The sequence below is a fragment of the Ixodes scapularis genome, unplaced genomic scaffold, assembly GCF_016920785.2.
Source record: "Ixodes scapularis isolate PalLabHiFi unplaced genomic scaffold, ASM1692078v2 PGA_scaffold9__187_contigs__length_104089568, whole genome shotgun sequence".
Taxonomy (NCBI): Eukaryota; Metazoa; Arthropoda; class Arachnida; order Ixodida; family Ixodidae; genus Ixodes; species Ixodes scapularis.
In genome coordinates, this window is record NW_024609884.1 from 53,521,311 (window position 1) to 53,544,902 (window position 23,592).

General features: G+C 50.1%; 1 protein-coding gene across 1 annotated transcript in view; it reads left to right on the forward strand.

The window, feature by feature from the left end:
* The first annotated feature begins 2,038 nt into the window (after positions 1 to 2,038).
* The window catches only part of LOC8032817 (fibroblast growth factor 17), a 158,138-nt gene continuing 136,584 nt past the window's right edge, over positions 2,039 to 23,592 (forward strand). The window contains exon 1 of the mRNA XM_040205849.3: positions 2,039 to 2,262. Coding sequence (XP_040061783.1) covers positions 2,249 to 2,262 — 14 coding nt within the window. The 5' untranslated portion in view covers positions 2,039 to 2,248. The remainder of the gene's footprint in view (positions 2,263 to 23,592) is intronic.

The following is a 23,592-nucleotide window of genomic DNA, read 5'->3' on the forward strand; positions in this document are numbered from 1 at the left end:
CACTCTTCTTTAGAAGCTCAGTACGCGAACTCCAAACTTTCCAAGCATACAAACACACTAGCCCGCCGCAACGACACTTTTTTTTCCCAGCGCTACCGTCTCCTGTCAAGTGCACCAAGACTGAGGACGAAATAAACGTGAAGTGGCGACTTTATTGGTGGAGAAATTAACGGACCTTGCGAGAGATGTCTCGGTGTGTCGTATTCGTAACGGTACGGAATATATCTAAGTACTTCGGTATTTAGATATAGCATATGAGTGGGATTGAAATAACATGTCTGAATACTGCCAAACGATCAAAGCTGAGGTGCTGTCCAAGATACTCTTGCTTATATATTTGCTTCTAAATAATAAATATTGAGCACGCACAAACGCACCTCTCGTTTCATGCCCGTTGTTCTGAGCAAGCGGAATGCGTTGTGACAAGCTGTGCACACCAGGCAGCGCAGCTTGTCACAGCTCTTCGTTTTACACTCATTTCGTAACTCGTACCAGGTGATATGACAACAATGACCACTTAGTCATAATGATATAATTGGGATGGGTTTCATTACTGACTAAAAGGGGAGAACAAAAAATTGGTAGTGGTTACCTTAATTTTATACGAATCTCCAATATACTCAACCCAACCAATGAGAACGGATCCAGAGGAGAACGAGAAATGTAGTCAACTTAGCCGCGCGCCTCCAGAAGTATATACGGTTAGACGTCTCTCGGAGAGTAACTGTCTCAGGGTATAAAACACCTGAAGGCGTCTAATTCCTCCTATTAATAACCAAAAAAAAAAAAAAAAAAGAGGATTTGTTCTTGTTTTTATTTCAAGAAAGAAAAAAAGGAAGTTTTGCGTATTGTTCATACGCCGCGCGAAGTTCTACAAAATTTGCTTGTCGGAGGAAGGATCGATGCCTGTGGAGTTTGAGACCGCGCATGTCTTGATAAGATAACACATATCTAATCTTAAATGCACCTACATATGTCTTAATTCCCCTCATACACAAGGAAATTAGTAATCCTCCGCGAGGAGCCGTACTTAATTTTACTGCGGTTTTTTAGGGAAAAACGAGTATAGCTCCGACTTTTTCTGCAGTCGTCCTCCGAAGCGGTCGTCGCATTTGTTGCATCGCTGACGCGACTAGTAATGCGCGTACTAGTTCCATTAGTGCTTACTACGCGGCGTACACCGAATCAATTCGAGTCGTGTTCAGCAGTTTCGTGTTCCTTTTTTACTTTCCCGCTAAACTTTGTCCTTAGAAATTCACGCGCAAGGATCCATTGGTTCACCGCGCGGTCTCGTTCAAATCAGATGGTCCGCTTGCTGTCGGGCGGGTGTTTGTACCGCCCCTCGCCCGAACCTGGTTCCAAAGCAGTCTGGTTCTGTGCACTCAATGACGTCCTTCGCCACGTGACACTCATGTGGCGTAACGAGTGGCAACGGCAGATTGTTCTTGTGTTAACCCAACGCCGTGAAGCCATCGTCGCTGGATTTTGGAGTGCTATCTTATCGGCGCTGCCGGCCAGACGTTCCTCGGTCAAAAGAGCCCTATTAAAGTGCCGTTACCTGGGGACCTGCCTCCGGCCAGCACGGTGAGGGGAGGAAGGACGGGCCTCCTTTGTCCTCGTGTTTTGTCTCGCGACGTGCCAAGGTGAAGCCCGTGGCACCCTTTGCTCGTTCTTCCTTCCCGGTCGCGCGCGGGGTCGAAGTTAATCCCGGCAGCTCGACTCGGTCGACCAGCGTAACCGGGCTTAATCCCCGACTGCCTCTTACGGCATGGAAAGAGGGGCGAGGGATGTTGGGCGGATAAGCCAGTCGGGATTAGCCAACGGACGTGGTTTTCCCCGTTCGGGCGGAGGGCTTCCTCGCGGCATCGTCGCCGATGTGACTCGAAGCTGCGGGCCTTGCGGGGGACCTCTGGCAGGTGAGAGTCGTCCCTTCCTCAAGCCCCTCGACCCACGTGACCGCGAGCGTTCCGATTGGCGGGAGCGGACGTGACGTCAGCGACGCTCAAGTCTCCTTCGCTGGACGGCGCGCGCGCGCCTCGGCGGTCGGCGGCTTCAGTTTGACGTGCGAAGTGGAAGTGCTAGTAGCGTCGGCTCCGCGCACCGATGTGAGTGTCAGTGGGCGCAGCGGGCTCCTCGATTCGGCGTTGGGGAGCAGCACGCACAGCATGCGCGGGCAGCCGGATTCGGACACCCTGCCCACCGATCCGCCGACCACCAGTCTGTTGGGATGTTTTGCCGCTAACGCCACATGCTTATACACAAGTGAGTGCGCCCGGCCTCGCACCGAGGTCTCGACTCTTTCCTTGACTCCTGGCTCGCGCGCGTGTTCCCCGTGGAGCGAATGGCACTGATTGCACACCTGACTCTCCGAGACAAAGGGACGCAACATGATGTACCTTTGCTTCGGAAGTCTCGTGCACCGACGGGAACGTTTATTGTGCACGCTTCGTTTACTTCAAAAAAAAAAAAAAAAAAACTTTTTTTTGCATGTTTTTGTGTTTTTCTTTTTTTTTTTTTTGACGCAACGGGGTTGCGTGGGGCTTTGGCCCTTAGAGACGACGTATATTATTGATCAATGTTGTCACCTGTGTCTAGTTCAAGAGCAAACTAAAGGTTTCATTGAACTCCGTTGTACATATGTAAAACCATCGTGGTCGTGTGCATTTTTTTTTTCTCTTAATATGTATGAAATACCGATTGTGGGACCACGAAGTTAGTTTCGTGTTCGCAATTTAAAAAGCTGCTAATTCACATTTAAAATGATATCGAAAAGAAAATAATAATAAAAAAAGTCGATGTTACAAGTGCACTCGCAGAAAAATGACATTGGATGGCGATTTGTGCTGCGAGTAATGAATTTCTGCCACACATGAGCATCGCGCGTTGTCCACGCTTTCAATCCTACTATGACTTCTCCAAAGTCCGCTTAAAATCCCCTGAACCCGGGGGCTGGGTGGCCTCACCGCGCGCGTGCAACCGATCCCCCGAGCATGCCACCGGAGCCGGGGCAGCCCACGCACGCAGCCCCATTGAAATTCTCGCGGCGTCCCGCTGCTACCGCTTTGATCGGGGGCATCCCGCAGGAGGTGTCATGCCCTGGCGCCTTGTGGCCCGCGCACACCGTCTTTGTGGTCCTTTCGGCGGGAGCCTCGGGCGTGCGCGACAGTGCGCGCCGCGTCCGCGCTGGCCACCGAGCCGAGTGCCAAAGTGCGTACCGGAAGGCTCGCCGGGGTGTGCTGCCTTTGTTTCCAGCGACCCAGACGGACGACGGGCCGTGCATCACGCGTGCCGCCGTCCTCCGGCGGCGCTTTCCCCTCGCACGGGGGAGGACGCGTATTTACATGCGTGCTGGGAAAGTATTTACGGTTTCCGGGCGGTATTCTTACCTGCGCATTCCGCGCTAATCTCGTTAGGCCGATAGCGGTTTATGGGGGCCCCCGCAAGAATGGCGAGCAGCGGCGGGGTCAAAGTGGCCGCGGCCGGCGTGCATTCCGGCCGTTCCAATCAACGGGGCTTCGCCGGGAACAAATCAACGCGCTGCCAGCGGGCGCGGGGGAGCGCTCACCGTGATGCCATCATTAGCCGTCAAAGGGAGGACTGCCGAGCACGGCAGCCGCCTGGGCGCCCGGAGGCTCCGCGGCTAAGTTATGGACGGCACTGCAGCTGCTGGCTCCGCGGGAAAACAAAAAGATTCCCGACGCGTGTATTAGGATGGATGTGACACGCTTGGAGACTGCTGCCGGAGGGCCCCGACGGGAATGTTGCTTGTCTGGACAGATCGAGTGCTCCACACTAATGGGCTTCCCGAAACAATTGGGGACGAGCGCCCCCCTGGCGGCCGCCGTGCACTACAAGCGCGTGTTCAGAGAGCGCGGATTCCTGAAACGGCAGAGAGAGATTTGTTGCGTCGCCCTCGCGCATTCCTCGCGGTATTCGGAGCCGGAAAGTGAGCTCGCGATACGGAAGGGATAGCGAGTGCCCCCACCCCCAGCGGTCGCTGTTTGTCCGGCCGCTTGTCATTGCTCGCGCAATTAGGGCGACGTTTCCGGCAGCTCCACATTCCTCCAGGGCCACCGGCGCCCATATAAATACCGCTCAATCCCCCGCGCTCGGATCGCTCATTCATTCTTGTCGAGGACGATGGTTCTTCCTATTTTCGGTCACGCGTCTCCAGAGCCGGTAGACTTGGACTCGCGACTGCGGTCCAAATGGCGGAGTCCCGGAGATCAGTCCCTCACCGCGAGCCTCGGCTGCATCCCCGAACAGGTGGCGTTCGCCAGGAGCCCTCCACGGGCTACAGTCACGTTCTCCACGCTCTGACTCGTTCGTCCGTACATCTGCATGCCTGGAATCCACGGCACCGCCGGCGTGCAGCGAGCTGGCAAGCGATTCCTACGCAGCGGTCATGCAGCGCTCGCAGACTCCGCGCGCCCGCCGACGGGCGAACGGGCAAGGGAAGGCCCGAGACTTGAGTTTCCAGAGTTCTTTGACACACGCGTGCTTTCCTTCCCGCGTCGGGCGCAATAAAGCTCCTCAAGATAGGGGCCAACAAAATAAATAAATGCTGGCGCCTCTAACGTCAAAAAACCAGACGACTGTCGCCGATTCCCGACCACTCCCGCCGCGGCGTCGCCACAGAGCCTGCCATGCGTCCTACGTCCGTGGATGCTTCGATCACGTGCAATCGCCGGGGCCTCGTCGAAGACGGCTCGGCTGCCGGCAGCGCGCGACGCGATGCGGCGATGCCTCGGCGCCACTGCCCACCCGAGAGCAGCTCATTTGGTGGGCGTTGTTGGGTGGAGGCGGTTTGTTTTCGCCGGCTGCACGGCCGTGCTGTGGCGCGACGCGGAAGTTGAGTGATCCACAGGTGCTTGCGTTGCTGATGGATGACCAGTTTAGCGTCCCGCCGGCAAACGCGGGCTTATGGGGCTCGACGGCGCACGCTCGCTGCCACATGGGGCCGCAGCTGAACCAGCTGTTTCGTCTCCTTCTATCCGCTCTGGGTCAAGCTTCTCCGCGCCCTAAATGGGACCGCTGTCTATCCTATGATCCATTTCGTAACGTTTGAACAGGAGTCGTTCAAATAAGGTCCCTGATAAGATGCACGCTTCGCACTGCTTACAAGTACCGACAACCACTTGTTGTGTGAATGCGCGACACGCGAGCTAGTGTGCTGCGCCGCCATGTGCTTCAAAGGGTCTCACAGGTCACGGGCCTCGTGTATTATCGCATTTGACGCTACTTCAAAAGCTAGCACATCGAGACTCGCTAAAATGCGTGCCACCTTGCGGCGATCGGACCAGACGGTGCAGGCGTACATGGAGGTCTACTGCAGAGGTCTCAACCCGTCGGGGACAGATGGCATTCATATTTTTCCCATATGCGTGTTAGAACTTATCCCCCATCCATAAATACTCCCAGGTTGCGTGCCGTGTAGGTCTGTCAAAGGTGTACGCGAGAGATAGCATTTCTGTTAACTGCTTTGTTGGCACGAGCACTTGCGCAAAGGGACCACCCTCAAAGTCCTGTACTCGCACTCGTGCATCGCACAACGGCGAGCACAATTCTCGTGACAAAGTATATTGTGCGCAGTACACTAATGATGCGAGTATACTGCCTCAAAAGGCGGCGATTATGTGTCGGCGAATGTTTCTTGGCTCCATTATTCCAACATATTGTGAGACCCTGCTCCATGGCTCGCCAAAAGTTTTCCTATAGCCAGTCCTCCATTGGGCGGAAGTATAGACGCTTTGCAGCAGCTGTGCATGGACGCCGCCATAACTGACCTTCAGTTTTTGTTTCCTCTTATTTCGTTTATTTCACTTCACCATTACCATAGCAGGCCAGGTTATTGACATATTAGATTCAACTGTGTCCTTTTCTAAAGCATCGGCCTTTGTAGTGGATCGTCAACTACCGTTTCAGTTGCTCGGCATCTGGGTAAGACAAAAGAAGGTCAGCAATGGCGGCTATAATTTGGCGCGTGTGTAAAGCGTCTATATATATAGCTTCTGGGTGATGCGTTGTTGCGGACGAGACGGTGAAGATAGTTCTCCAGATAACGTGTAAAACAGCGTAAGATACGAGCTGGGAGAGCAGCACGTCCCGACCGTATTTATATGCTTCCGGGCGTTCAGCGACATGCTGCTACGCCAGCAGTCTTGCTCGGAGGCGGCGAGGGACTCACACCCGAGGCGCAGTTCGCCCAAGTTGCAAAATAGCTGACCGCGTAAACGCACACATACACGCTTAGAACGTCCACCGGGGGCTTGTTGTGTTGCCTAACCTGGCTGCAGCCCATTACTCAAGAGCCTGCAAGGAGCTCCGCATTCGCCGTGTCCCGCGTGTGGTAGAAAGTTAGGACACGCACGGTGAACTGCAGGGAGTTTTCGTAGAACGCGTTTCCTCTTGCGCTAAGCCCTTCGCAACGAAGAAGCCGCTGCTGCGCCTGCTCGCCGATAGCCTTGAGTGTACAGTTCCGGGTACCGTAGCGGGTTGCGGAGAGCGTTGCGGGACGGCGAAAACCATCTACGAAAACTCTCTGTTAGCCGCTCACGTTCGCTATCCTGAAGGAGAGCCCCCAATCACTTACTTCACCAATCGCCATCACGCAGTGTGCGCCTTTTTTCCTCCTCTTCTCTAAGTTTTGCCCTATCACTGTCGTCTCATCTAAATCTCGTGCGCTACGATCGCATCCTTGTAAGAGCAGCTATAGTTTTTCGGTTTGGTGACATCGAATAGTGAGTGGACTGTGGTCCTGGGTAAATTGCTTTAGAAAGTAATTTAATTGGAGTTACACCTACTTTACTCCAACGTCAGTTCATAAAAGGTTTAATTATGTAGTATCTGACCTATAGTCAGATACAACTTAAAGCGCGACGTACAACCTCGGTTTTCTGCAAGGGTGATTATCCTCTTAGCACTCCCCCTCTCCTAAGCTGCAAGGGGAGTCAAATAGGGGTAAGTTAAGAAGTGGAAAGAATATAGGAAAGGAGAAGGCGGGCAAAAGTGGAAAGCGCGAAGTGTACGTCGGCCTTTAAGAAAGACAGTATGAGGGAGAGAAGGCCGGAAACTAGGGAAGTGGAGTGGGCCACCTCCTTTCCACACTGGCTTTTCTCATGCGCGCCCTTTTCCCCATCGCACTGCCCTTTTGCTGTAGCTGACTATAGTTACTTTTTAAGAGAAGGAACGAGTAACGTGTTTTCGTTAGTTTTTGATGAAGTAACGAGTAAGAGTATTCAGTTACTTGTGGAGGGAAACGTGTACAACACAAGTACCTAACCTAGATCTCGCCCCAGTTCGTGCCTGTAATTTGCACTACGAGAAAACGCTATAGCGTTCTCTCGTTGTGAAATTCTATCATCTATCTATAGATTGACCGTAAAAAGATGGGCGCAGTGCACGTCAGTATAGCCACACCCTGAATGAGCGCGTTAAAAACCAACGACGTTAAGAGTGACGAGAAAATAGGCATGACTTTCAAGGTGTTCCTTTTGAGTCGCAGCAACGAGTAACGTTCTTAGTGCTTTTTGAGTGAGCAACGGGTGCCCGTACTGGTTACTTTATTTCAGGAACGTGTGCATGTCAGGTATTCTCCTGGAGATAACCAACTTAAATTGTCGGTAGATCGTATCCAATGTACTCACCACAATTATGGTCTCACTAATAGTTTTTTTGTTTGTTTTTTCCATCCTGAAAATTGGATGGCACCAGGCTCGCGCTTTATGAGAGGCATCTTCCGGACCCTTGTGCAGGTCTCGCGGCCTCAACAGGTTCTCAATTGCGCGTGCACGGTGAACGCTCAAGAACAGTCTTGGCGTCTCCAAAGTCCCACGAGGTCTGAGGAGGGCAATGAGGCAAATGCCCGCTTGTTATAGACCATATGCATAAAGAAGCGCCAACCAGCGCCATATTGAGAAAGGGGGGAGGGGGTTCCCCTACCGACAGTTTCGCCCGGAAAACATTGGTCCCTGCAAAGCTGGAGTCATTGATCTGAAATATGATCACGTGCTGCCAATCCAGTCCGGACCCTTCATACAGAGTCTTCGATAAAGACTATTCACTTAACTGGATGGCCCATGTTCATTGCTTCAGTGACGAGTCTTGCGACGGCGCTGCTGAACGCATTTTCTGCAATCTCTAGACCGTCTTTCTTTCCTTCGTTGCTCCAAAACTAAATAGCCGCCCATTGAATATACAAATACGTTGTCCTAATATCGCGAAAACAAAGTTGAATACAGATGTGCCTCGTTCACAGATGTAAGATGGCAAAAACCCTCCAGTATGGCGGCTCTAAATGGCATGATGATGATAGCTGGCAGGACTTCTGCATATTGTAACAAAGAAAATAGTTTAGTTGATGGCGAGGCTGCTATTAACGAAACACACTTGTTTATTTATGGACTATAGACAAAGACTCTTTTACATCACTTTGCACATTGTATAATTTGAGATTAAACGTTTGGGGGTACTATACTACTAACCTCGGGCGACTTCTCCTGCCGTCCTCCTCGACCACACCACAGCCAAACTCGACAACCAAGGATCCACACAAAGGCGGGCGAGCTGAACTCCTCCCCAGCGGTAAGGGCTTCCAAGTTTGCGAGTTGGCGGGCGGAAGACTCCACAGCCGAAGGGGGTCAGACGTGCAGGTTGGCCTCCAGAGCAGACATGTACAAATTACTCAAAAAAGGTAGTTAAGTTAAGTTACTGAGTATCGACGCCAAAAGTAATTGGAGTAGAGTAGAAATTACGCATTTGTAATAGTAATTGAGTAAACTACTAACTACTCTAAAAAGTAGCGAGTTACTTTGAAGTTACTTTCGAAGTTACTTTTTTATATTTTTGTGGTAGCAAAATGAACAGCAGTTTTGATCAATGAAAAACCCTGCGAGCCTAAAATAAACGCAGTCTATTTATAGCTTGCGTTTGTGCCAAAATAATTTATTCGCTCGCAGAAGCAATTGACTTTCAAAGTTCTTGATAGGAGAGTTTTACCCTTTTCCTTTTAAAGACGCCCGCAGCCGAGGTAAATATACGTTCCACCGTGGCACTGAATAGAACGGCAGCGTTGAATTTGAGAAACAGGCTGTGCAGGGTCGAGTAAGCGAGTGTCGGCATCTTAGGTGTCCATGACGAAACATGTGAGGTTCGCCTCGGGTAGAGGGTCTTTTATAACAAACTTTCCTACATTTTTCTTTTTTCTTTGTCAAGTTGAGATTGTTATGACTGGCCCCTCTTTATTCCGACGTCGTTCTGAGAGTACGCTAAGCGAAAGCACCTGACCGTCAAGGGTTCAAGTCTCGCGCCACGACCATGAGATCATCCGGACGACTGCGCGTCCCGTTGTAGTGCTAGTGCTACGCTACTGAAAAGGATATGTTTTGGTTTAACAAAAAATGAACCGAAGTATACTTCGCCGCTGACGCCAGGTCCAACAAAAGGATTTCCCAAGGGTAACTCGCAATCCTTGCCGGCGACTCCAATATTCTGACGCGCCTGACACGCCTGACAAGTAAATCGTTTTTAACAAAGAGGAGGTCTCCCAGGCATGGATGGTCGGAAGGACACGAAGGATTACGTGAACAAGCATCGTCGCTCGTATACAGTTACAGCTGGAAGCGGGAACTTGCTCCCATGAACGGATTATCCGTGCCAGGGTTTGTGCGCGGGGGAGTCCGGCTTTGCAAAGGCGTATGCGCTGATGACAAGGCGACCATGGGAACAGGCGCCCAGCTGCGAGGTCATCCCAGTGGCACCTCCCGTGGAACCTACCGCTTGAGTCAGAACTCTCTAAAGACAGACAACAACTCTCGGAGTGTCCCCGTCTTTCACGGTTGCAGCTGGAAACGCGGCGCCCGCGTGCATTACCGGATTAGGTCAATACCCGACCAAGGCTTGTTAAGCCTCTCTTCCTGCGTTCGTGCGTGCCGGTGTTATGTTTTGGCTGCTCGTCGCCACCTTGACCCAAGGACGCCTTCCCGAACAAGGGGCCCCCTGTTAGGGAATGTCACTTCATCTGCCGGCGTCTTATTCATTTCTGCGCTCAAACTTTCGTGATGGGCAAAATTAGCACTATATAATTTCGAAAGTAGTTAGTAATTTGAGTAGAAGTTACCTGAAAAAAGTAGTTAAATTAAACTACTAATTACCCAAATCAAGTTGTAATTGAAAGTTACCAAGTTACTCGAAAAAGTAGTTAAACTACAGTAGTTTGAGTAGAGTAGTTGAACTACGTCCAAGTCTGCTCCAGAGGCAGGGAGATGTTTAGGGCTTGGTATCCGGGAGCCAAATCCCTTACGGCCCTTCGGTGGCCACTTATATTGAGGTCAGCAGCATTCTGGGGTACTTCAGTCCACCAATCAGAAAGTTTTGGAAGGACCAATCAAGAGGGGTTTCTTATCACCAATCAAAAGGCTCGAAGCCCAAAGCAAACATCAGCATGACAAAACCAAGTGCGTACACAAGACAAAACATTTCGGACGAAGTTCAAAAGATCCGTAAAACAAGACAAAGCATAAATCAAACGTCTCCGACGCGGGGTTCTAGGAACTAAGTGTAGCGTTTCTCACGTTCCCGTTCAGCGTTTCTCACGCTCACGTTCGCCCCATTTGGGCCCCTCGACTCCGGTCGAATACATGAGCCCTTCCGTGGAGACGAACGAACCCTCACAGAAGGTAAAAACATAAAATGAAGCTAGACAAAAAACCCTCGCGTGAGCACAATTTGACGACAATATGACTCCAGCGTGACGAAATCACGAAAATAGTTTTAAATTTAAGCATTTCACTTACTGGCGCTAAAAAAAGTAATTAATGCGAAAATACTTCCAGCCAAATTTCAGGAAATAAATTAATAACTAGCCAAAAAGTGAACCAATTCGCTCGTTGAATCAGTGACCCAAGTGTGGTAGACAGAGCAGTGAGCTTACTGGATGTCCAAAAACCTGCCTCGAATCCTTCTGCGGGCAAAATAGGTGAGTTCAATGGCGGGAGACGCGTGCATCGCTCCATTTCGACGCTGTAGGAAGCCCCGTTCTTTCTGGGTCACCGCGATGAGGTGGGACTTCGCGTGTTCGAACGCCGGGAGAGGCGCGCTCCCAGCGACCGGGGCCGTTCTAGGTGCCACCTGTAAGCTTGCCTGGGGATGCTCGCTGGCCGCGATTTCGCTGGCAGGTCCTTCGCGGCAGGCGAGCCGGCTGGTGGATGTGCGGGCGGCAAGTGGCAGCAGTCCTCCAGGCCTGTGTCTCGCTCGCAAACTTTCAGGCAACCTTCGAGCCGTCGAGTGCTGCTCACGAGGCGCTCGAGTGTTTCCCAATAAGCAGGGCCAAGGCATTCGACCTCTGTCTGCGCTCTCCCCGGCTGCGTGCTTCGTGGCGCGCGCGTTTCCCCTCCAAAGCTATTCCTTTCCCAACTTGGGCAAACAGGCGCTCAACCACGGCGCCCTGGCTGCCGAGCGCCGGCACAGCGGCACTGGCGGCGGCGCCCTTAAAGAAGGGAATCTCCGCTCCGTGCTGACCCTCGCCGACCTTCGGGGAATGCTCGCGGCTTGCCCCGGGCGACGCCCGAGTCCACACACTCGGCCGACACCGCCCGGCAGCAGCCGTGGGCCGCACGCTAAAAACTGTCACTGGGTCACGCCTCGGGGGAGCATGCCAGGCTGCCCAAGAACCTTGCTCCCGGTGCCAGCTTCGCGATCCGCGCCAAATTGTACATTTTGGGCTGGAAAGTTTTTAGTAAAAAAAAGTGAAGGCCTTATTTTGAGACGCCGCGGCGTTTCTGACGTACCCCCAACAGTGATTTGCCCCGAGACGTTTTGAGGGCGATGGGATCAGAGGGGCCCCACCATATCTCTAGCTTTTCGTGTATAGTGCTGAAAACAACCAACTTTATAAATAAGCCATGGAGGTGCCTCTTTCTTCTATTTAGGGTGTTTGCGCCTTTTCTTTCGCGTGCCCTCGATAGCGATTCTTAGCAGTGGCGCGGTGCACGCTCCTCCTTCACAGCGCTTGAAACTGTGGCTCGGGTATCTGGAGAAGTGAAATCGCGAGACCTCTTTCTCCCGTATGTAACTCTTTTGACTAATGCCTGGGTCAAAGTCAAAGTCAAATTGGACGTTTAGTGTTTATACAGTGTAAGGTTGGTCTGCCAGGATGAGGCGACACTGGTTTACACTGTAGATGAGCAATTTTGCCAGTGCAGTACGACTGCTAACCTGGGGTCTTTAACGTGCTCACGCAGTAGTGATACACGACCGCACGCCGGTACGATGCTCATCCAGATCGAAACGGGCAGGGGTGGGGCTCGAACCCAGGATCCCTGGGTTCTGCAGCGCGAGCTTTCGCTCCACGCGCGTCGAGCTGGGTGTGCGCTTCAGCCCACTCGGCCACCGATCCCCCCTGATGCCTGGGTCACACTGCTTATGCACCATACAAAAGACAGTCTGCATACAGATTCGAACGCGAGTCAACGCCAGATCCGTGCTTCGAATGCCGCATGGCAACGACTTCAAGGAGGAAACTTGGCACGCTGCATTCGAACCACGGATATTGCAGTGACTTGTGTTTGCAGACTGTCTTTTGTTCGATGCGTGAGCAGTGTGACCCCGGCTTAAGGGTTGCATATGAAATGGCGCTCAATTTCGGTCGGAAACTGTCACAGGTTTCCGTGAACAATTTTATTGTCTGTAAATCACTGCCTAACGCGAAGATCGAGAGAGAGAATGACAACAGTGTGGCATATCTGCGAAAAGCGGAACTTACTAGATCTAGCAAATCTATCATTCCTTCTGCTCCACACAATGCAATCAATTCAAGATAACTTTTTTTTCCTCCTGCCTTTGGGCTTTTGCCGCTAATATATCTAGAGTGTTTGCGACCGTAAAAAACTATCGAAGGTGGCGATTTCTTTTTCTTTTTTATTCTTCTCTGTATGAGATATCTTTTGCGATGTCTATCTTCCAGTGTCGATAGCGAAAAAGTTAGGTAATATCAGCAACGCTATCTTGAGGGCGCAGTATATGTACTGCCTACGGCTACAGTGCAATCTACCTGTGCTCTTACCAGAATGATTCGCTCCTTTTCCCTATATCGTGACAACGGCAGTCTGGTGGTAACACAGAATGTATTCTGTGGGGCTTTGCGGTGATGTTGCACAGAACAACTTAGTAGGCATTTTATACCTGTAGGGCGAAATCTCGTCGCGCGTGTCTCGGAAAGACAGCCCTGCCGAAGCTAGCGCTCCAGCTATAGTGGGAGAGGAGCACGAAGTTCGCGTCTTTTTCGGTTGCGCTCCGCATCTTTGACGTTGTACTGTATCTCGACCCTGTTTCCTTCGATCAGCACACGTGCTTGTTGCTTTCCCTCTCGGCTGCACACTCTCCCACCACATTCGCAAGTGCGCTCGCTCAACACCACCGAGACAACGACACCTTCACGCAGTGCCGTTCTAAACGAAAAACCTAAAACAGGGGACACCTTGTACGTGCGTTCGTCAACGCCTCGTTCTGGTTGTTTACTAGGATTCTTTTGTTCCAGAAAAGGAGAGCGCGTCAACTTACGTTTCCAGCATTCTTCTTGGTATTCGGGTAATTTGGCGAAAGGTCGAGAGGCTCGAGACACAGCGTACGAAGCACGAAAGTGCCGGTGACTCGAGGGTTGTCTATCACTCAATCACACCCCAGAGTAAAGGTTTTGTACCTCGGCGTTCGAAACCCCACTCGCGTTCAGCGTCGCTCTCTCCGTGTTACCGAGTGACATGACCCGCGGGAGTCGCTCAACGCGGCCGTGTACTCTTCAGGTCAGCTACCGGAAGCCAGCGCGGGATACAGATTGAGCGTTGCGTCGGCATGCGGCTGGTGTTCGTGTCCAATCCGTGAGAACTCGAATTCCAACCGAACGCAGACGCAGCACTCGTGTGTCGATGTCACAGGAGTTTTTATAGCCAATGACAAGTTAAGAACCCAGTGGATGGTCCGCCTCCAACACGCGCTCCAGGCAGAGCATCGGCTGGGACCCTAAAGGACTGTTTATACTCCGACGTTGAGCGCAGTGAACGCAGCACAGCGCAGAACGCGCGCCTTTCATTGGCAGGCAACCAGGAACTTGATATCTGCGACCAATCAGAATTTGTGCGCGCTGCGCTACGCCGCGCCCGTCGAAGTTACGTTGGAGTATAAACGTACCTTAAGTCCAAACGCAGCCGACGCTACGAGCTCCAAGCAGACAGCGTCGAACGCGCACCACCATGGTGTTCGTCATGTTTCTGTACGTGTTCTACCATCGCTGAACCATTCATAAATGTGTTCCCATTACCTCGTAGCCTCGGCTGCATCTGGACCTAAGGTGAAGCGATGTATAGCATGTCACCGATTATAGATTATAGACCCAGGAGCGAGCCTAGGGATGGGCGACCTGGGCGCTTGCCCAGGGCGCTACCAATAAGGGGGCGCCGCCGCGACCCCGTTTTGAAACTTATTTAGCTTTTTTTTTTTTTTTTTTTTTTTTTTTTTAGAGCGCAGCTTTTAGGCGCCCGTTTCGGGTTTGAGCGGCGTCGGCGTAACCGCGCGTTGCATTATGGGACGTTTCCCCGCTACAGTTAGCGGGGAAATATTTCCGCTATATTTAGCGTGGGAAGGTTACCGCTAAAAAAAAAAAAAAATTTCCCGCTAACTTTAACGTAAATGTTTCCCACTAACTTTAGTGGGTGAAGTTTCCCGGCTAAATTTAGGGGGGAAATTGACTTCACGTGACCTCAACACCAATTCTGTTTCCCCGCTAAATTTAGTGGGAAAAATGACGGCACGACTTCGTGTCACGTCACCCATGAACAAATTCAGCGGCAGGGGAATAGGAGGAGGAAGGGGAGGAGGAGGAGAGGAAGATGAGGTGAAGGAGAGGAGCAGCGGAGAGGAGGGGGACGAGCAGGCGAGGAGGAGGGTAGGAGGGGAGGGTACAAAGGGGATGGAGAGGCCACGCTCCCCTCCGTACCGTCCCCTCCTCCTCCTCAAGAGCTGCGCTCTAGTTTCGTAATACAGAGAATTGTGAACGTCTTTATCATTTATTTATTATATATATATATATATATCTTTTTTGAACGCAGAGCCCTTCGGTTTTGGAATGCGCTTCTCGTCTAACAAAACGCTCGTGTTGGCTCGCCGCCCACATGTTTACTAACGACCTGATGTCGTACCTAGTAGACAGGGGCGAATAAAAAAAGTAAGTTGGGGGGGGGGGGGGGGGGGGGGGCACGATCGGAGTTCGGCCAGGGCACTTCATGGTATAGGGTCGGCTCTGTATAGACCATTCCAATCATCTCCTCCTGCGGACTTTCATCTTTACCGATGGGCTGCGGAACGCTTAATGCGCGGCAACTCTCTTCTGCGTCAAAGCCCATTGACTCCGCTTTTTGTGCCTGAGTGATAAATAGTGGAAAACTGTATACACCAACTCATGTTTACATGCAAACTGGAGCGCCCCTAGCGGACGCCACCGACGCCGTGTATGCGCGATGGGGGTGTGGGCAAGAAGCTCACCAGAGGGACGAGCATTCCTGTGTCGTTTTTTGAAGAAACCAGACTAAAAGCTTCCTTCTCGTACAAAACGTCGCGACTGAGGCTGTACCAAAAGAGCCGGAAAATGTGTCAAGGTCAGTTTCACGTGTTTTCTGCCTGCTCGGTTCGTCCAAGAACGTAGATAGGTGCAGTGAGAAGAGAAAACCAGACATCGTCGGACCACGATTGGCTTGTGCAGGAAGCACTTTGGGTTAAGTTCTCAGATACTTGTGGTCGTCATTTTTATTTGATTTGTTCCAACATGAACGCGAGAAAACCGTCAAGTTGTCCGGACCACCCGCGGACTACGTTCAGTGCGTCTTCACTTTCAAAAGACCGTCTGATCGTTCAAACTGTTGTCTGCTCTTTCAAACTCGTCTGTTTGTTCAAACTGCCGTCTGGTCGTTCAAACGACAGCGGCCCGTAGACCAAACGTTGACCCGGTAATTGCGATAAGAAGTGCAGGCCTCAAAAGACTCCTAAGTTTAAAGGTTTGTTTGGTGTAAGTGGGCTTGGTGTGAACAGTGGATACAAGGAGATGTTGATCACTGTTACCAGTGGCCATCGCCGACTTGTTATGCTTGATTCACTTGGTCCGATTCTGCTTGCACTTTTCAGTATCGACGTCGATCATCACAGCTACCGTCCATGCTTTTGCAGCCCGAGCGGCGTCGCGACTGAAAATAGCCATCAGAATCTCATGTGAATCATGTTTTAGCGTCCAATCGGCGGCGTTTATTTATTTATTCATTATTTTTATTTATGAACACTGTTGAACCGGATTCAGGTCATTGCAGGAGTGATAGTAACAAAACCACACAAGGTACTAACATATGACGGTATACACAGTGTTCTACTCCGCGTTCACGGCGAATGTATCGCCGCACGTCACATTATTTACGCGAAGGTTTGCGGTGTACCGAGCCACGTTAATTTTGCTCAGGCCACTAAAGAGGTAATAAAGAAATTGCTATGAAAACGTAGTATCAACTATTCCAACGCGAAAAAGAGCACGGGGTCTCCGCACCGACGCCGACAACATCACATTCCAACGGTTTGTTGACGCGGGACGGCGTGCTTCTTGCCCACACCCCATCGCGCATTCGCGGCGCCGGTGGCATGTCGCTAGGGGCGCTCCGGTTTGTTTGGAAACATGAGTTGGTCAATAGGTAGGACGCGTATAACATATGGCGTGTAAAAAAAAAAGGAGGAAATAAACCTATCTGTGCGTGCTTTTAGTTTCTCCTCACAACTATGTCCACTATGTCCTCACAACTATGTCCGTATAAGTACGTGTTAAAAACATGAAAGAAACGCATAGATGCATGGAACAGCCGAGGAGCGGAGGTTCGCTCCGGTGTATTGAACATTCAATAAACGCAAGGCCAGCTTTGTCTATCGATAACGCATGGGCTAACTGTGGCAACGGTAGAATGAGCCGTTTTCCAGTAAAGGCTCGTTCACAGAGTTGCGTTCGAGTGCGACTGCAACCGTTGCACCTTGTTAAGACTGCTGGCGTCGAGCTGTTGCTACGGCGACCCTTACGACGAGTCAATGGGGAGGCGCTGCGCAGCACGACGCAGCGCAACGCAGTCGACGCAACTTTGTGAACGAGCCTTAAAAGGCCCCTGAAAAGGAAAAAAAAAAAAGTTTTGTTTTCTTAACAGTCTGGTTGGGACACCCCTCTTAAAAAAATTAATTTTACGCGAAAAAAAAAAAAAAATTTGTTTAGAGCAGTATTGACGGCGCGAGACGGGATTTAGTCGGAAGTCACCTCCTATCCACTTGTTTTCTCTCTCGGCATTTCGGGCGCGTGCAGGTGAGGTGGATCGGCTTCGCCTTCACGACCGAGATGGTCATTCCGGAATGCCCCGTGACTTCATGGACTTCACGCGCAGAATTAAAAAAAAAACAAAAAACTTCCGTCGAAATTGCTGTAAACTTTTTTTCGGTAAAATTTGTTTTTCGACACGCGTGTCCCAGGTAGACTGTTAAAAGAAAAAAAAACATTTTTTTTTCGGAGCCCTTTAAGCCTTTGCGCATACGTACACCTCTCCCCTGGCACTGCTTCCGGCTGTCGCCATTTTTGGAGGGCACGACCAACATTGGCAGCACCCATCTTAGAGCGTATTTTGTATTCCTCTCTTACGATTCTCTTTTGAGTATCGGTAGTAGTGGGCATAAAAAGCGATGAAAACCACATCACGATGATGTTGTATCGCACTCTCTGGGGGCGCGCTCTGAGGCGTCGAAGTGCCATCTATTGGCCAGAAGGGCAAACGGAGGTCAGGAGGCGACTTCGCTCTCCCGAATCACCCCGCGAGCACGAAGCCAGGGAAACGGGCGCCCTCGTGAAATCACGGGGCGCCATAGATCTTGTGTTTATAAAATAAAACAAACAAACAGACTATACCGCAAATTTATTTGCAAGTACTCACCACCACAGCACAAAAACCAGCGATACGCCGTCGTCATCTTGAAGTAGAGCAGAGAGTTGGCTCTCACCTTATATCATCTGTTCATATTCCCTTTTTCGAAGTACACGGTGAAAATCCATGACATAAAAGGGAAGTGACAAAAATCTGCAACTTAGCAGCGCGCTCCAGTTCGCCGAGGGAAAATCGCTATGCATGATATTGGGGAGGAAATCGAACCGTGGCGCCCCTAGCGGCTAAGTTGAGAACTAGACCTATGTGGTCGACAACAACCTAAATTAGTCGTTTGTGTTCCTGACGCAGCACTCGACTGACGTAGCCGAACGCTGCGTGAGCGTTCCGCTAGGGCTCGATTTCAATCAATGAGGCGTTAATTTGAACACGACGATGAACCGAGCGCTGCACTCGTGTCGAATCTGTGCCTCGATCGACGCAGGTGTCGAAACGAATTTAGTCCGCAAACACCGAGCTTCGTGGAAAACCAAGCTGGACATATAGTTCGATCTCCTCGCCAATACTTAACCCCGAGGCATGTAGAACGGCAATCCTTGGTTGTTACTCGAGCGGCTTAGCCATTGACGGCATATAGGCAAGGATCCGAACCAAGCATGCTAAGGGGTAACGAGGTTGTTGTCGCCATTGACTCTTGACTAGACCGCAGCCAGTCGCCTTCGCCGCCTTTTGCGCAGATTTCTAAGCTCGGTGCTTTCTCAAAGTAAACAGTACCGGAAACCCATCGCGAATGCAGACTTCGCGGATCTATAGTGTGCGCATCCGCACAGCTAAAAGCATTCCGAGTGATGTCAGCGTAAGGAAACACGTCAACAGACTTCCTTTTCGGATGCTACACCCTTGCAAGTGTTGTAACCAGTGCTGGCGGTCTCTCGGTGCTTCGCATACAAAGAAACAATGAGGCGTGCACAAAGGCGCGTAATTCATCCCTTGTGCAGGATTACATCTGGGGTGTCATTCAGGAAACACCTGGCGAACGCAGGTACAGTAGTTAGAGCAGGAGCTGGACGGACTATGGATGACGAGGTAGGTGAATGAATGACTGGGAAGAGCGGACTTTGAGGAAATCTATACCAAGTATATTTTCCTCTTACTCGCGTGTACAAAAAATATATATATATTTTATTAGTTGTACATCTGGAATACCTCTTAGGCGTATTGCATCTCACTGAAATCGAGGCACAATAATACGCTCGTAGACATTTTGTGAATATTCCTTGAACTTCGCGGGCGCTAGCCAGTACCTTTGTGATTGCCCTGTTAAAGTTTAAAAGTGATGTACAGTTGCGGATTCGTCGTTTTTATTTATTTTCATGAAGTCAAGACGGACGTCGCAACTCACCGTGTTCCACTTCATGCATGTTTGTGGACGATAGCCGTGACGCAGTTGGCCTCAGGCATATGAGACTACCGTTGGGCCCTAGTAACTTTTAACGCGACAATTGATGTAATAACATTTGGTTATCACATTATTTGTCGCGTTAAAAGTTAGGTCCACGTTACTTTACCTGTTTGCCTCGAGAAATCGAGTCCCACAGCAACGCTCCATGTGTTCGTGTTATTTTAAGTGTAGTTTTACAACATAGCTTTTCACCGTTTTATCCCTGCTTGAGACAAGGGCTGAATTGCCCGCAGCGTATAAAACTCCTGACATTCGCTTTCAAGCCACTTTCTCATAGAGGCCGTGGGTGCATGGAAACAGGAAGTCATTGCCTTATACCTTGTGTGACAAAATCTCTCTGTCACCTTCAGTCTACAGGTGCTGACTGTGTACTAAGTAGTAGAACCAACTGTATAACAGATGTGACACCTATGTTTTCTCCTAATAATGCGATCACGAGTTTCATAAAAGCATGTTGTTTCTGACTAATGTCGTATACAGAAGCCATGTTTCATAGAGCAGTGTCATGTGGTAGGGGAGAATAGCTTTTAATTGAATTCTGCTAAATGTACATGCGCGCACTGCATCAATAAAAATACAGTAGCATAACCTGGGATCTTGTTTTAATTTACTCCATTTGTGTTAAAGTTACGTCGGTGGAAGCTGGCGTTTGAACATCGTATGTATAATTGAGTGAAAAAAAAACAAAAAAAAACGTGTATTGTTTATTTGAGCTGCAATAATTATGGTCATAACCTCAATTATAAAGTGCTTGCGAATGACGCGGCGGAAATTACGTTGCGATTTTAAATCTACGACTGGCGCGAGGTCACTCATACACCACCTATTTTTACGTGGTTTCGGCAGTCTTGTACACGTTACTCGAATAAAGTAATCGATTAAAATCACAAATCCTTTTGGTCAGAAAGTATTCAATTAGATTGCTGGATTACTTGAGAAGAGAAGTAATTGAACGCGACTTGAAAAAGTAATCGTTACTTTTCCGATTTTCAAATCGACAGATTTGCAAACCGGAAAATCATTAAGGTGCATTCACGCGGCAGACTTGTCCCTGGACAAGTTCCTACGAAATCTTTACGTCACCTTTCCTGTCGTTCGAAATCCACCTTGTTCAAGACGAAAAAAACAAAAAAACAAAAATGCAAAACTCAAGAGCTGGTTCGCTAACCACAAGACGGTGTCCAGAGACGAGTCAGCGGACATTCATATTAAAAACCAACTTGCCCAGCAGACCAAGCTTTTACGAGTCAGTGGACATGTGGAATGTTGTGTATCACGTGGGCAAACGTCATGAAATAGGTTCGCGGACCTGTCGTACCCCGGTTATCGAGGTTTTAAAAGGGCTATGAAACGATATTTTTACTTTCGCGAAATACTACTCAGAATTACTCCCTCCCTCCCTCCCTGGGGAGGGAGGAAGGGAGGAGAGGAGAGAGGGGGGAGGGGGGTGAGCCTCTTCTTTGTCTCCTGGCGCTGGCAGAATGGCCAGACCCTGACTGGACGTATATCGAGCGTCACGTGGTGGTCTTTTCTCAGCTTGGAATGCGGCAAAAGCAAAGGGCGCAAGGTCCCAACTTTGAGAAGCTCTGATCTTGTTTGGTAGCACGTGCAGCGAAAGCAGCAACTGAAGCTACGAGCTCGGGTTCGCAGTCCTCACTTCGGTCCACGGTAACCATGGGATTTAGAGCCAGGTCTTGCGTACGTGTCCTTAATCACGTCAAAATCACGTGATACGCACATTTCTCTGGTTCGCGGACCTGGTTCCTAAGATTTGTCTGCCGTGTGCTTGTACCTTGATTGGATTAAAGTGACAGAATTATATGCTGCCTACCTTCTTAATTCAATAATATTGATAAATCTTCATTCTCTCGCAAACTTGGTTCGAGGATTTCTTTATGGGAATCTTGTAGAAACAAAGGGCACCATTAAAAAGGGGAGGGGAAAATAGTGATGGTTACGAGTTATTTTAGTACTTCAAAAGGTAATAAAATTCGTTTTCTGATCACTTCCTAATAAATGTAAGCAAATTATTACAAAATTACTCCCAAAAGTAATCGATCATAAGTTTGGATCTGGGCGTAGACTTGAAGCGCACTCAAGCGGTCGTCCGTGAAGTTGAACGCAGAAACTTTATACAGCACAGATTGCTTTAGCTAACGCGTGGTCCAAATACTTTCTTGGTATGCGTTATGAACACGCAACGACCGTACTTGGGACCGTCAGAAGTTATGCGTTGCTCGCGTCAGGTGGCATCGCGTTGTATTTCTGCACCTCAAATTTCACCGGAGCCGCCAGGTTCCACCTCCTCCAAATTTAGCGGGGCGGCCGCAAGTCAAAGAAACTTGGAACTCAGGTAAAACCAAATGAAGGAAAAGCACCGCCCTATATTGTTTTCTGAGGTGGGTGGGGGGGCAGAAGACAAAAAAATCATAAATAAACAAGGGAGGGGGCGGAGGAGTGGGAGCGGCGGACACCTGCCAGTAGCGCTGCTGCCGCACGCGGTGCACATTCCACAGAAGAGCCGGGGACGACAAGAGCACGAGTCCGAGATGGTGGCGGCAGCCATAAGGCACTGCCGCCTCGGGCCCAGGCTCGCGATGAGCGTTTGTTGGCCGCTGTCGGCGCGTTGACGCGCGGCGGTGGCGGCCTTGGCGCCCTGCCGCCGCCTTCAAGTGTCCCGTTCTGCGAAAAGCTCTAGTAAACACTCGACGAGCTGCTCCGGCCATTCTGCGGCCTGCTTGCCTCGCGCCGGCCCAGCCACCACCTACTTGTTCTGGCCGTTCCGAAAGCACACACACAAAAGACGGGAAAACGCGGAATGGTGGGCCTTCCTCCTTTTTTTTTTCTTTTTCTTTTTTTCTTTCTTTTTGCCATTTCGATATATCCTGCTGAGCCCTCCCGGGAACTCGAAGGGCAAACAATATATAAATAAATAAAAGCAGAATGAAAGGTGGCCAAAAAACCAGGGAGGTGGCACAAAGCAGCTACCTAACAAGGCTCTGCAACAGCGTATTTTCCACCAGGCAGCTCCAGTTACGGAAATCCCGCTGCTTATTTAGAGCGCTGTCGATAAAAGACAGCGAGGTAGCGATAGTCGCCGAGCCGAGACAGCTATCTTGAATGCCAGTCCACTTGGCTTCTCCGCCTCTTTCGCGTCATTGTTCGCTTCTTCATTGGCGTGTTCAACCGTATAACTTCTGCCAGAATAAAAAAAAAATAATAAAAAAAACTTTTGAATTTAATTGTTTGATGCGGCATTGCTTATGGTGACGTAACAAAAACATTAACGAAATAAAATCTGTCTTCATATTTACTCGCTTGCTCGCGCGTTTAATAAACCATCCGTATCCTAGTCCCTAATCCTAATTGGCCGTGATGCTACGTCTCCTCAGGACGCTGAAAATGCTTTCTGCGAACTGACCTCCGGCGTGCGCATCGCGTCCGTGCCAAGCTGCGAGCAAATAGGAATGACCTTCGCTTTGTGGGGCACTGTCAAGGCAGCCCGGCAACCCTTTGAAACGCGACGGCCATTGTAGCGGCATATCTACTCCTTCAGCGACAAGCCAAAAATCGCAGACCGTAGCCAACGCGGGCCCTGCCTCTTTGCTCTTCAGACTGCAATATTGTTGGCAATCAAACCTTAGATCGTCGGGGCCGGAAAGTCAAATCGGAATTAGTGTCGGAAAATTCTATCGGCGTTTTTGTTGGGTTTCATCCAACAAATGTTATTTCTTTGGCGCGGTATAAAGTTTACGCAAAATACGAGCCTGGGCTGTGCACCTCAGAATTTTTCTCGGTCCTGAAAGGGGGTGGTGCACAGTGCACACTACAGGTATACTTTCCAGTGTGCCATAAAAACGTTTTAAACACAGGGGAAAAAAAAAAAAAGAAACACGTTTATAGGTTCCTGTAACGCGAAATTAGAGCGCAGCTCTTGAGGAGGAGGAGGGGAGGGTATGCTCCTCCTCCCCTTCTTTCCTCCTCATCCCCCTCCTCTTCTCCTCCCGCTGAATTTGTTCATGGGTGACGCGAGTCATTCTTAACCTTCACAATGCAAGGAAAGAAAAACCACAACGTACCGGCTCGCGGCTCTCTTTACAGTGTTAAAAGCTAAGGACGACACTGTGCGATTCGATTCGAAGTATTATTCTCAGACCTCTGCTTTTTCATAATTTTACTTAATTATGAATTCGG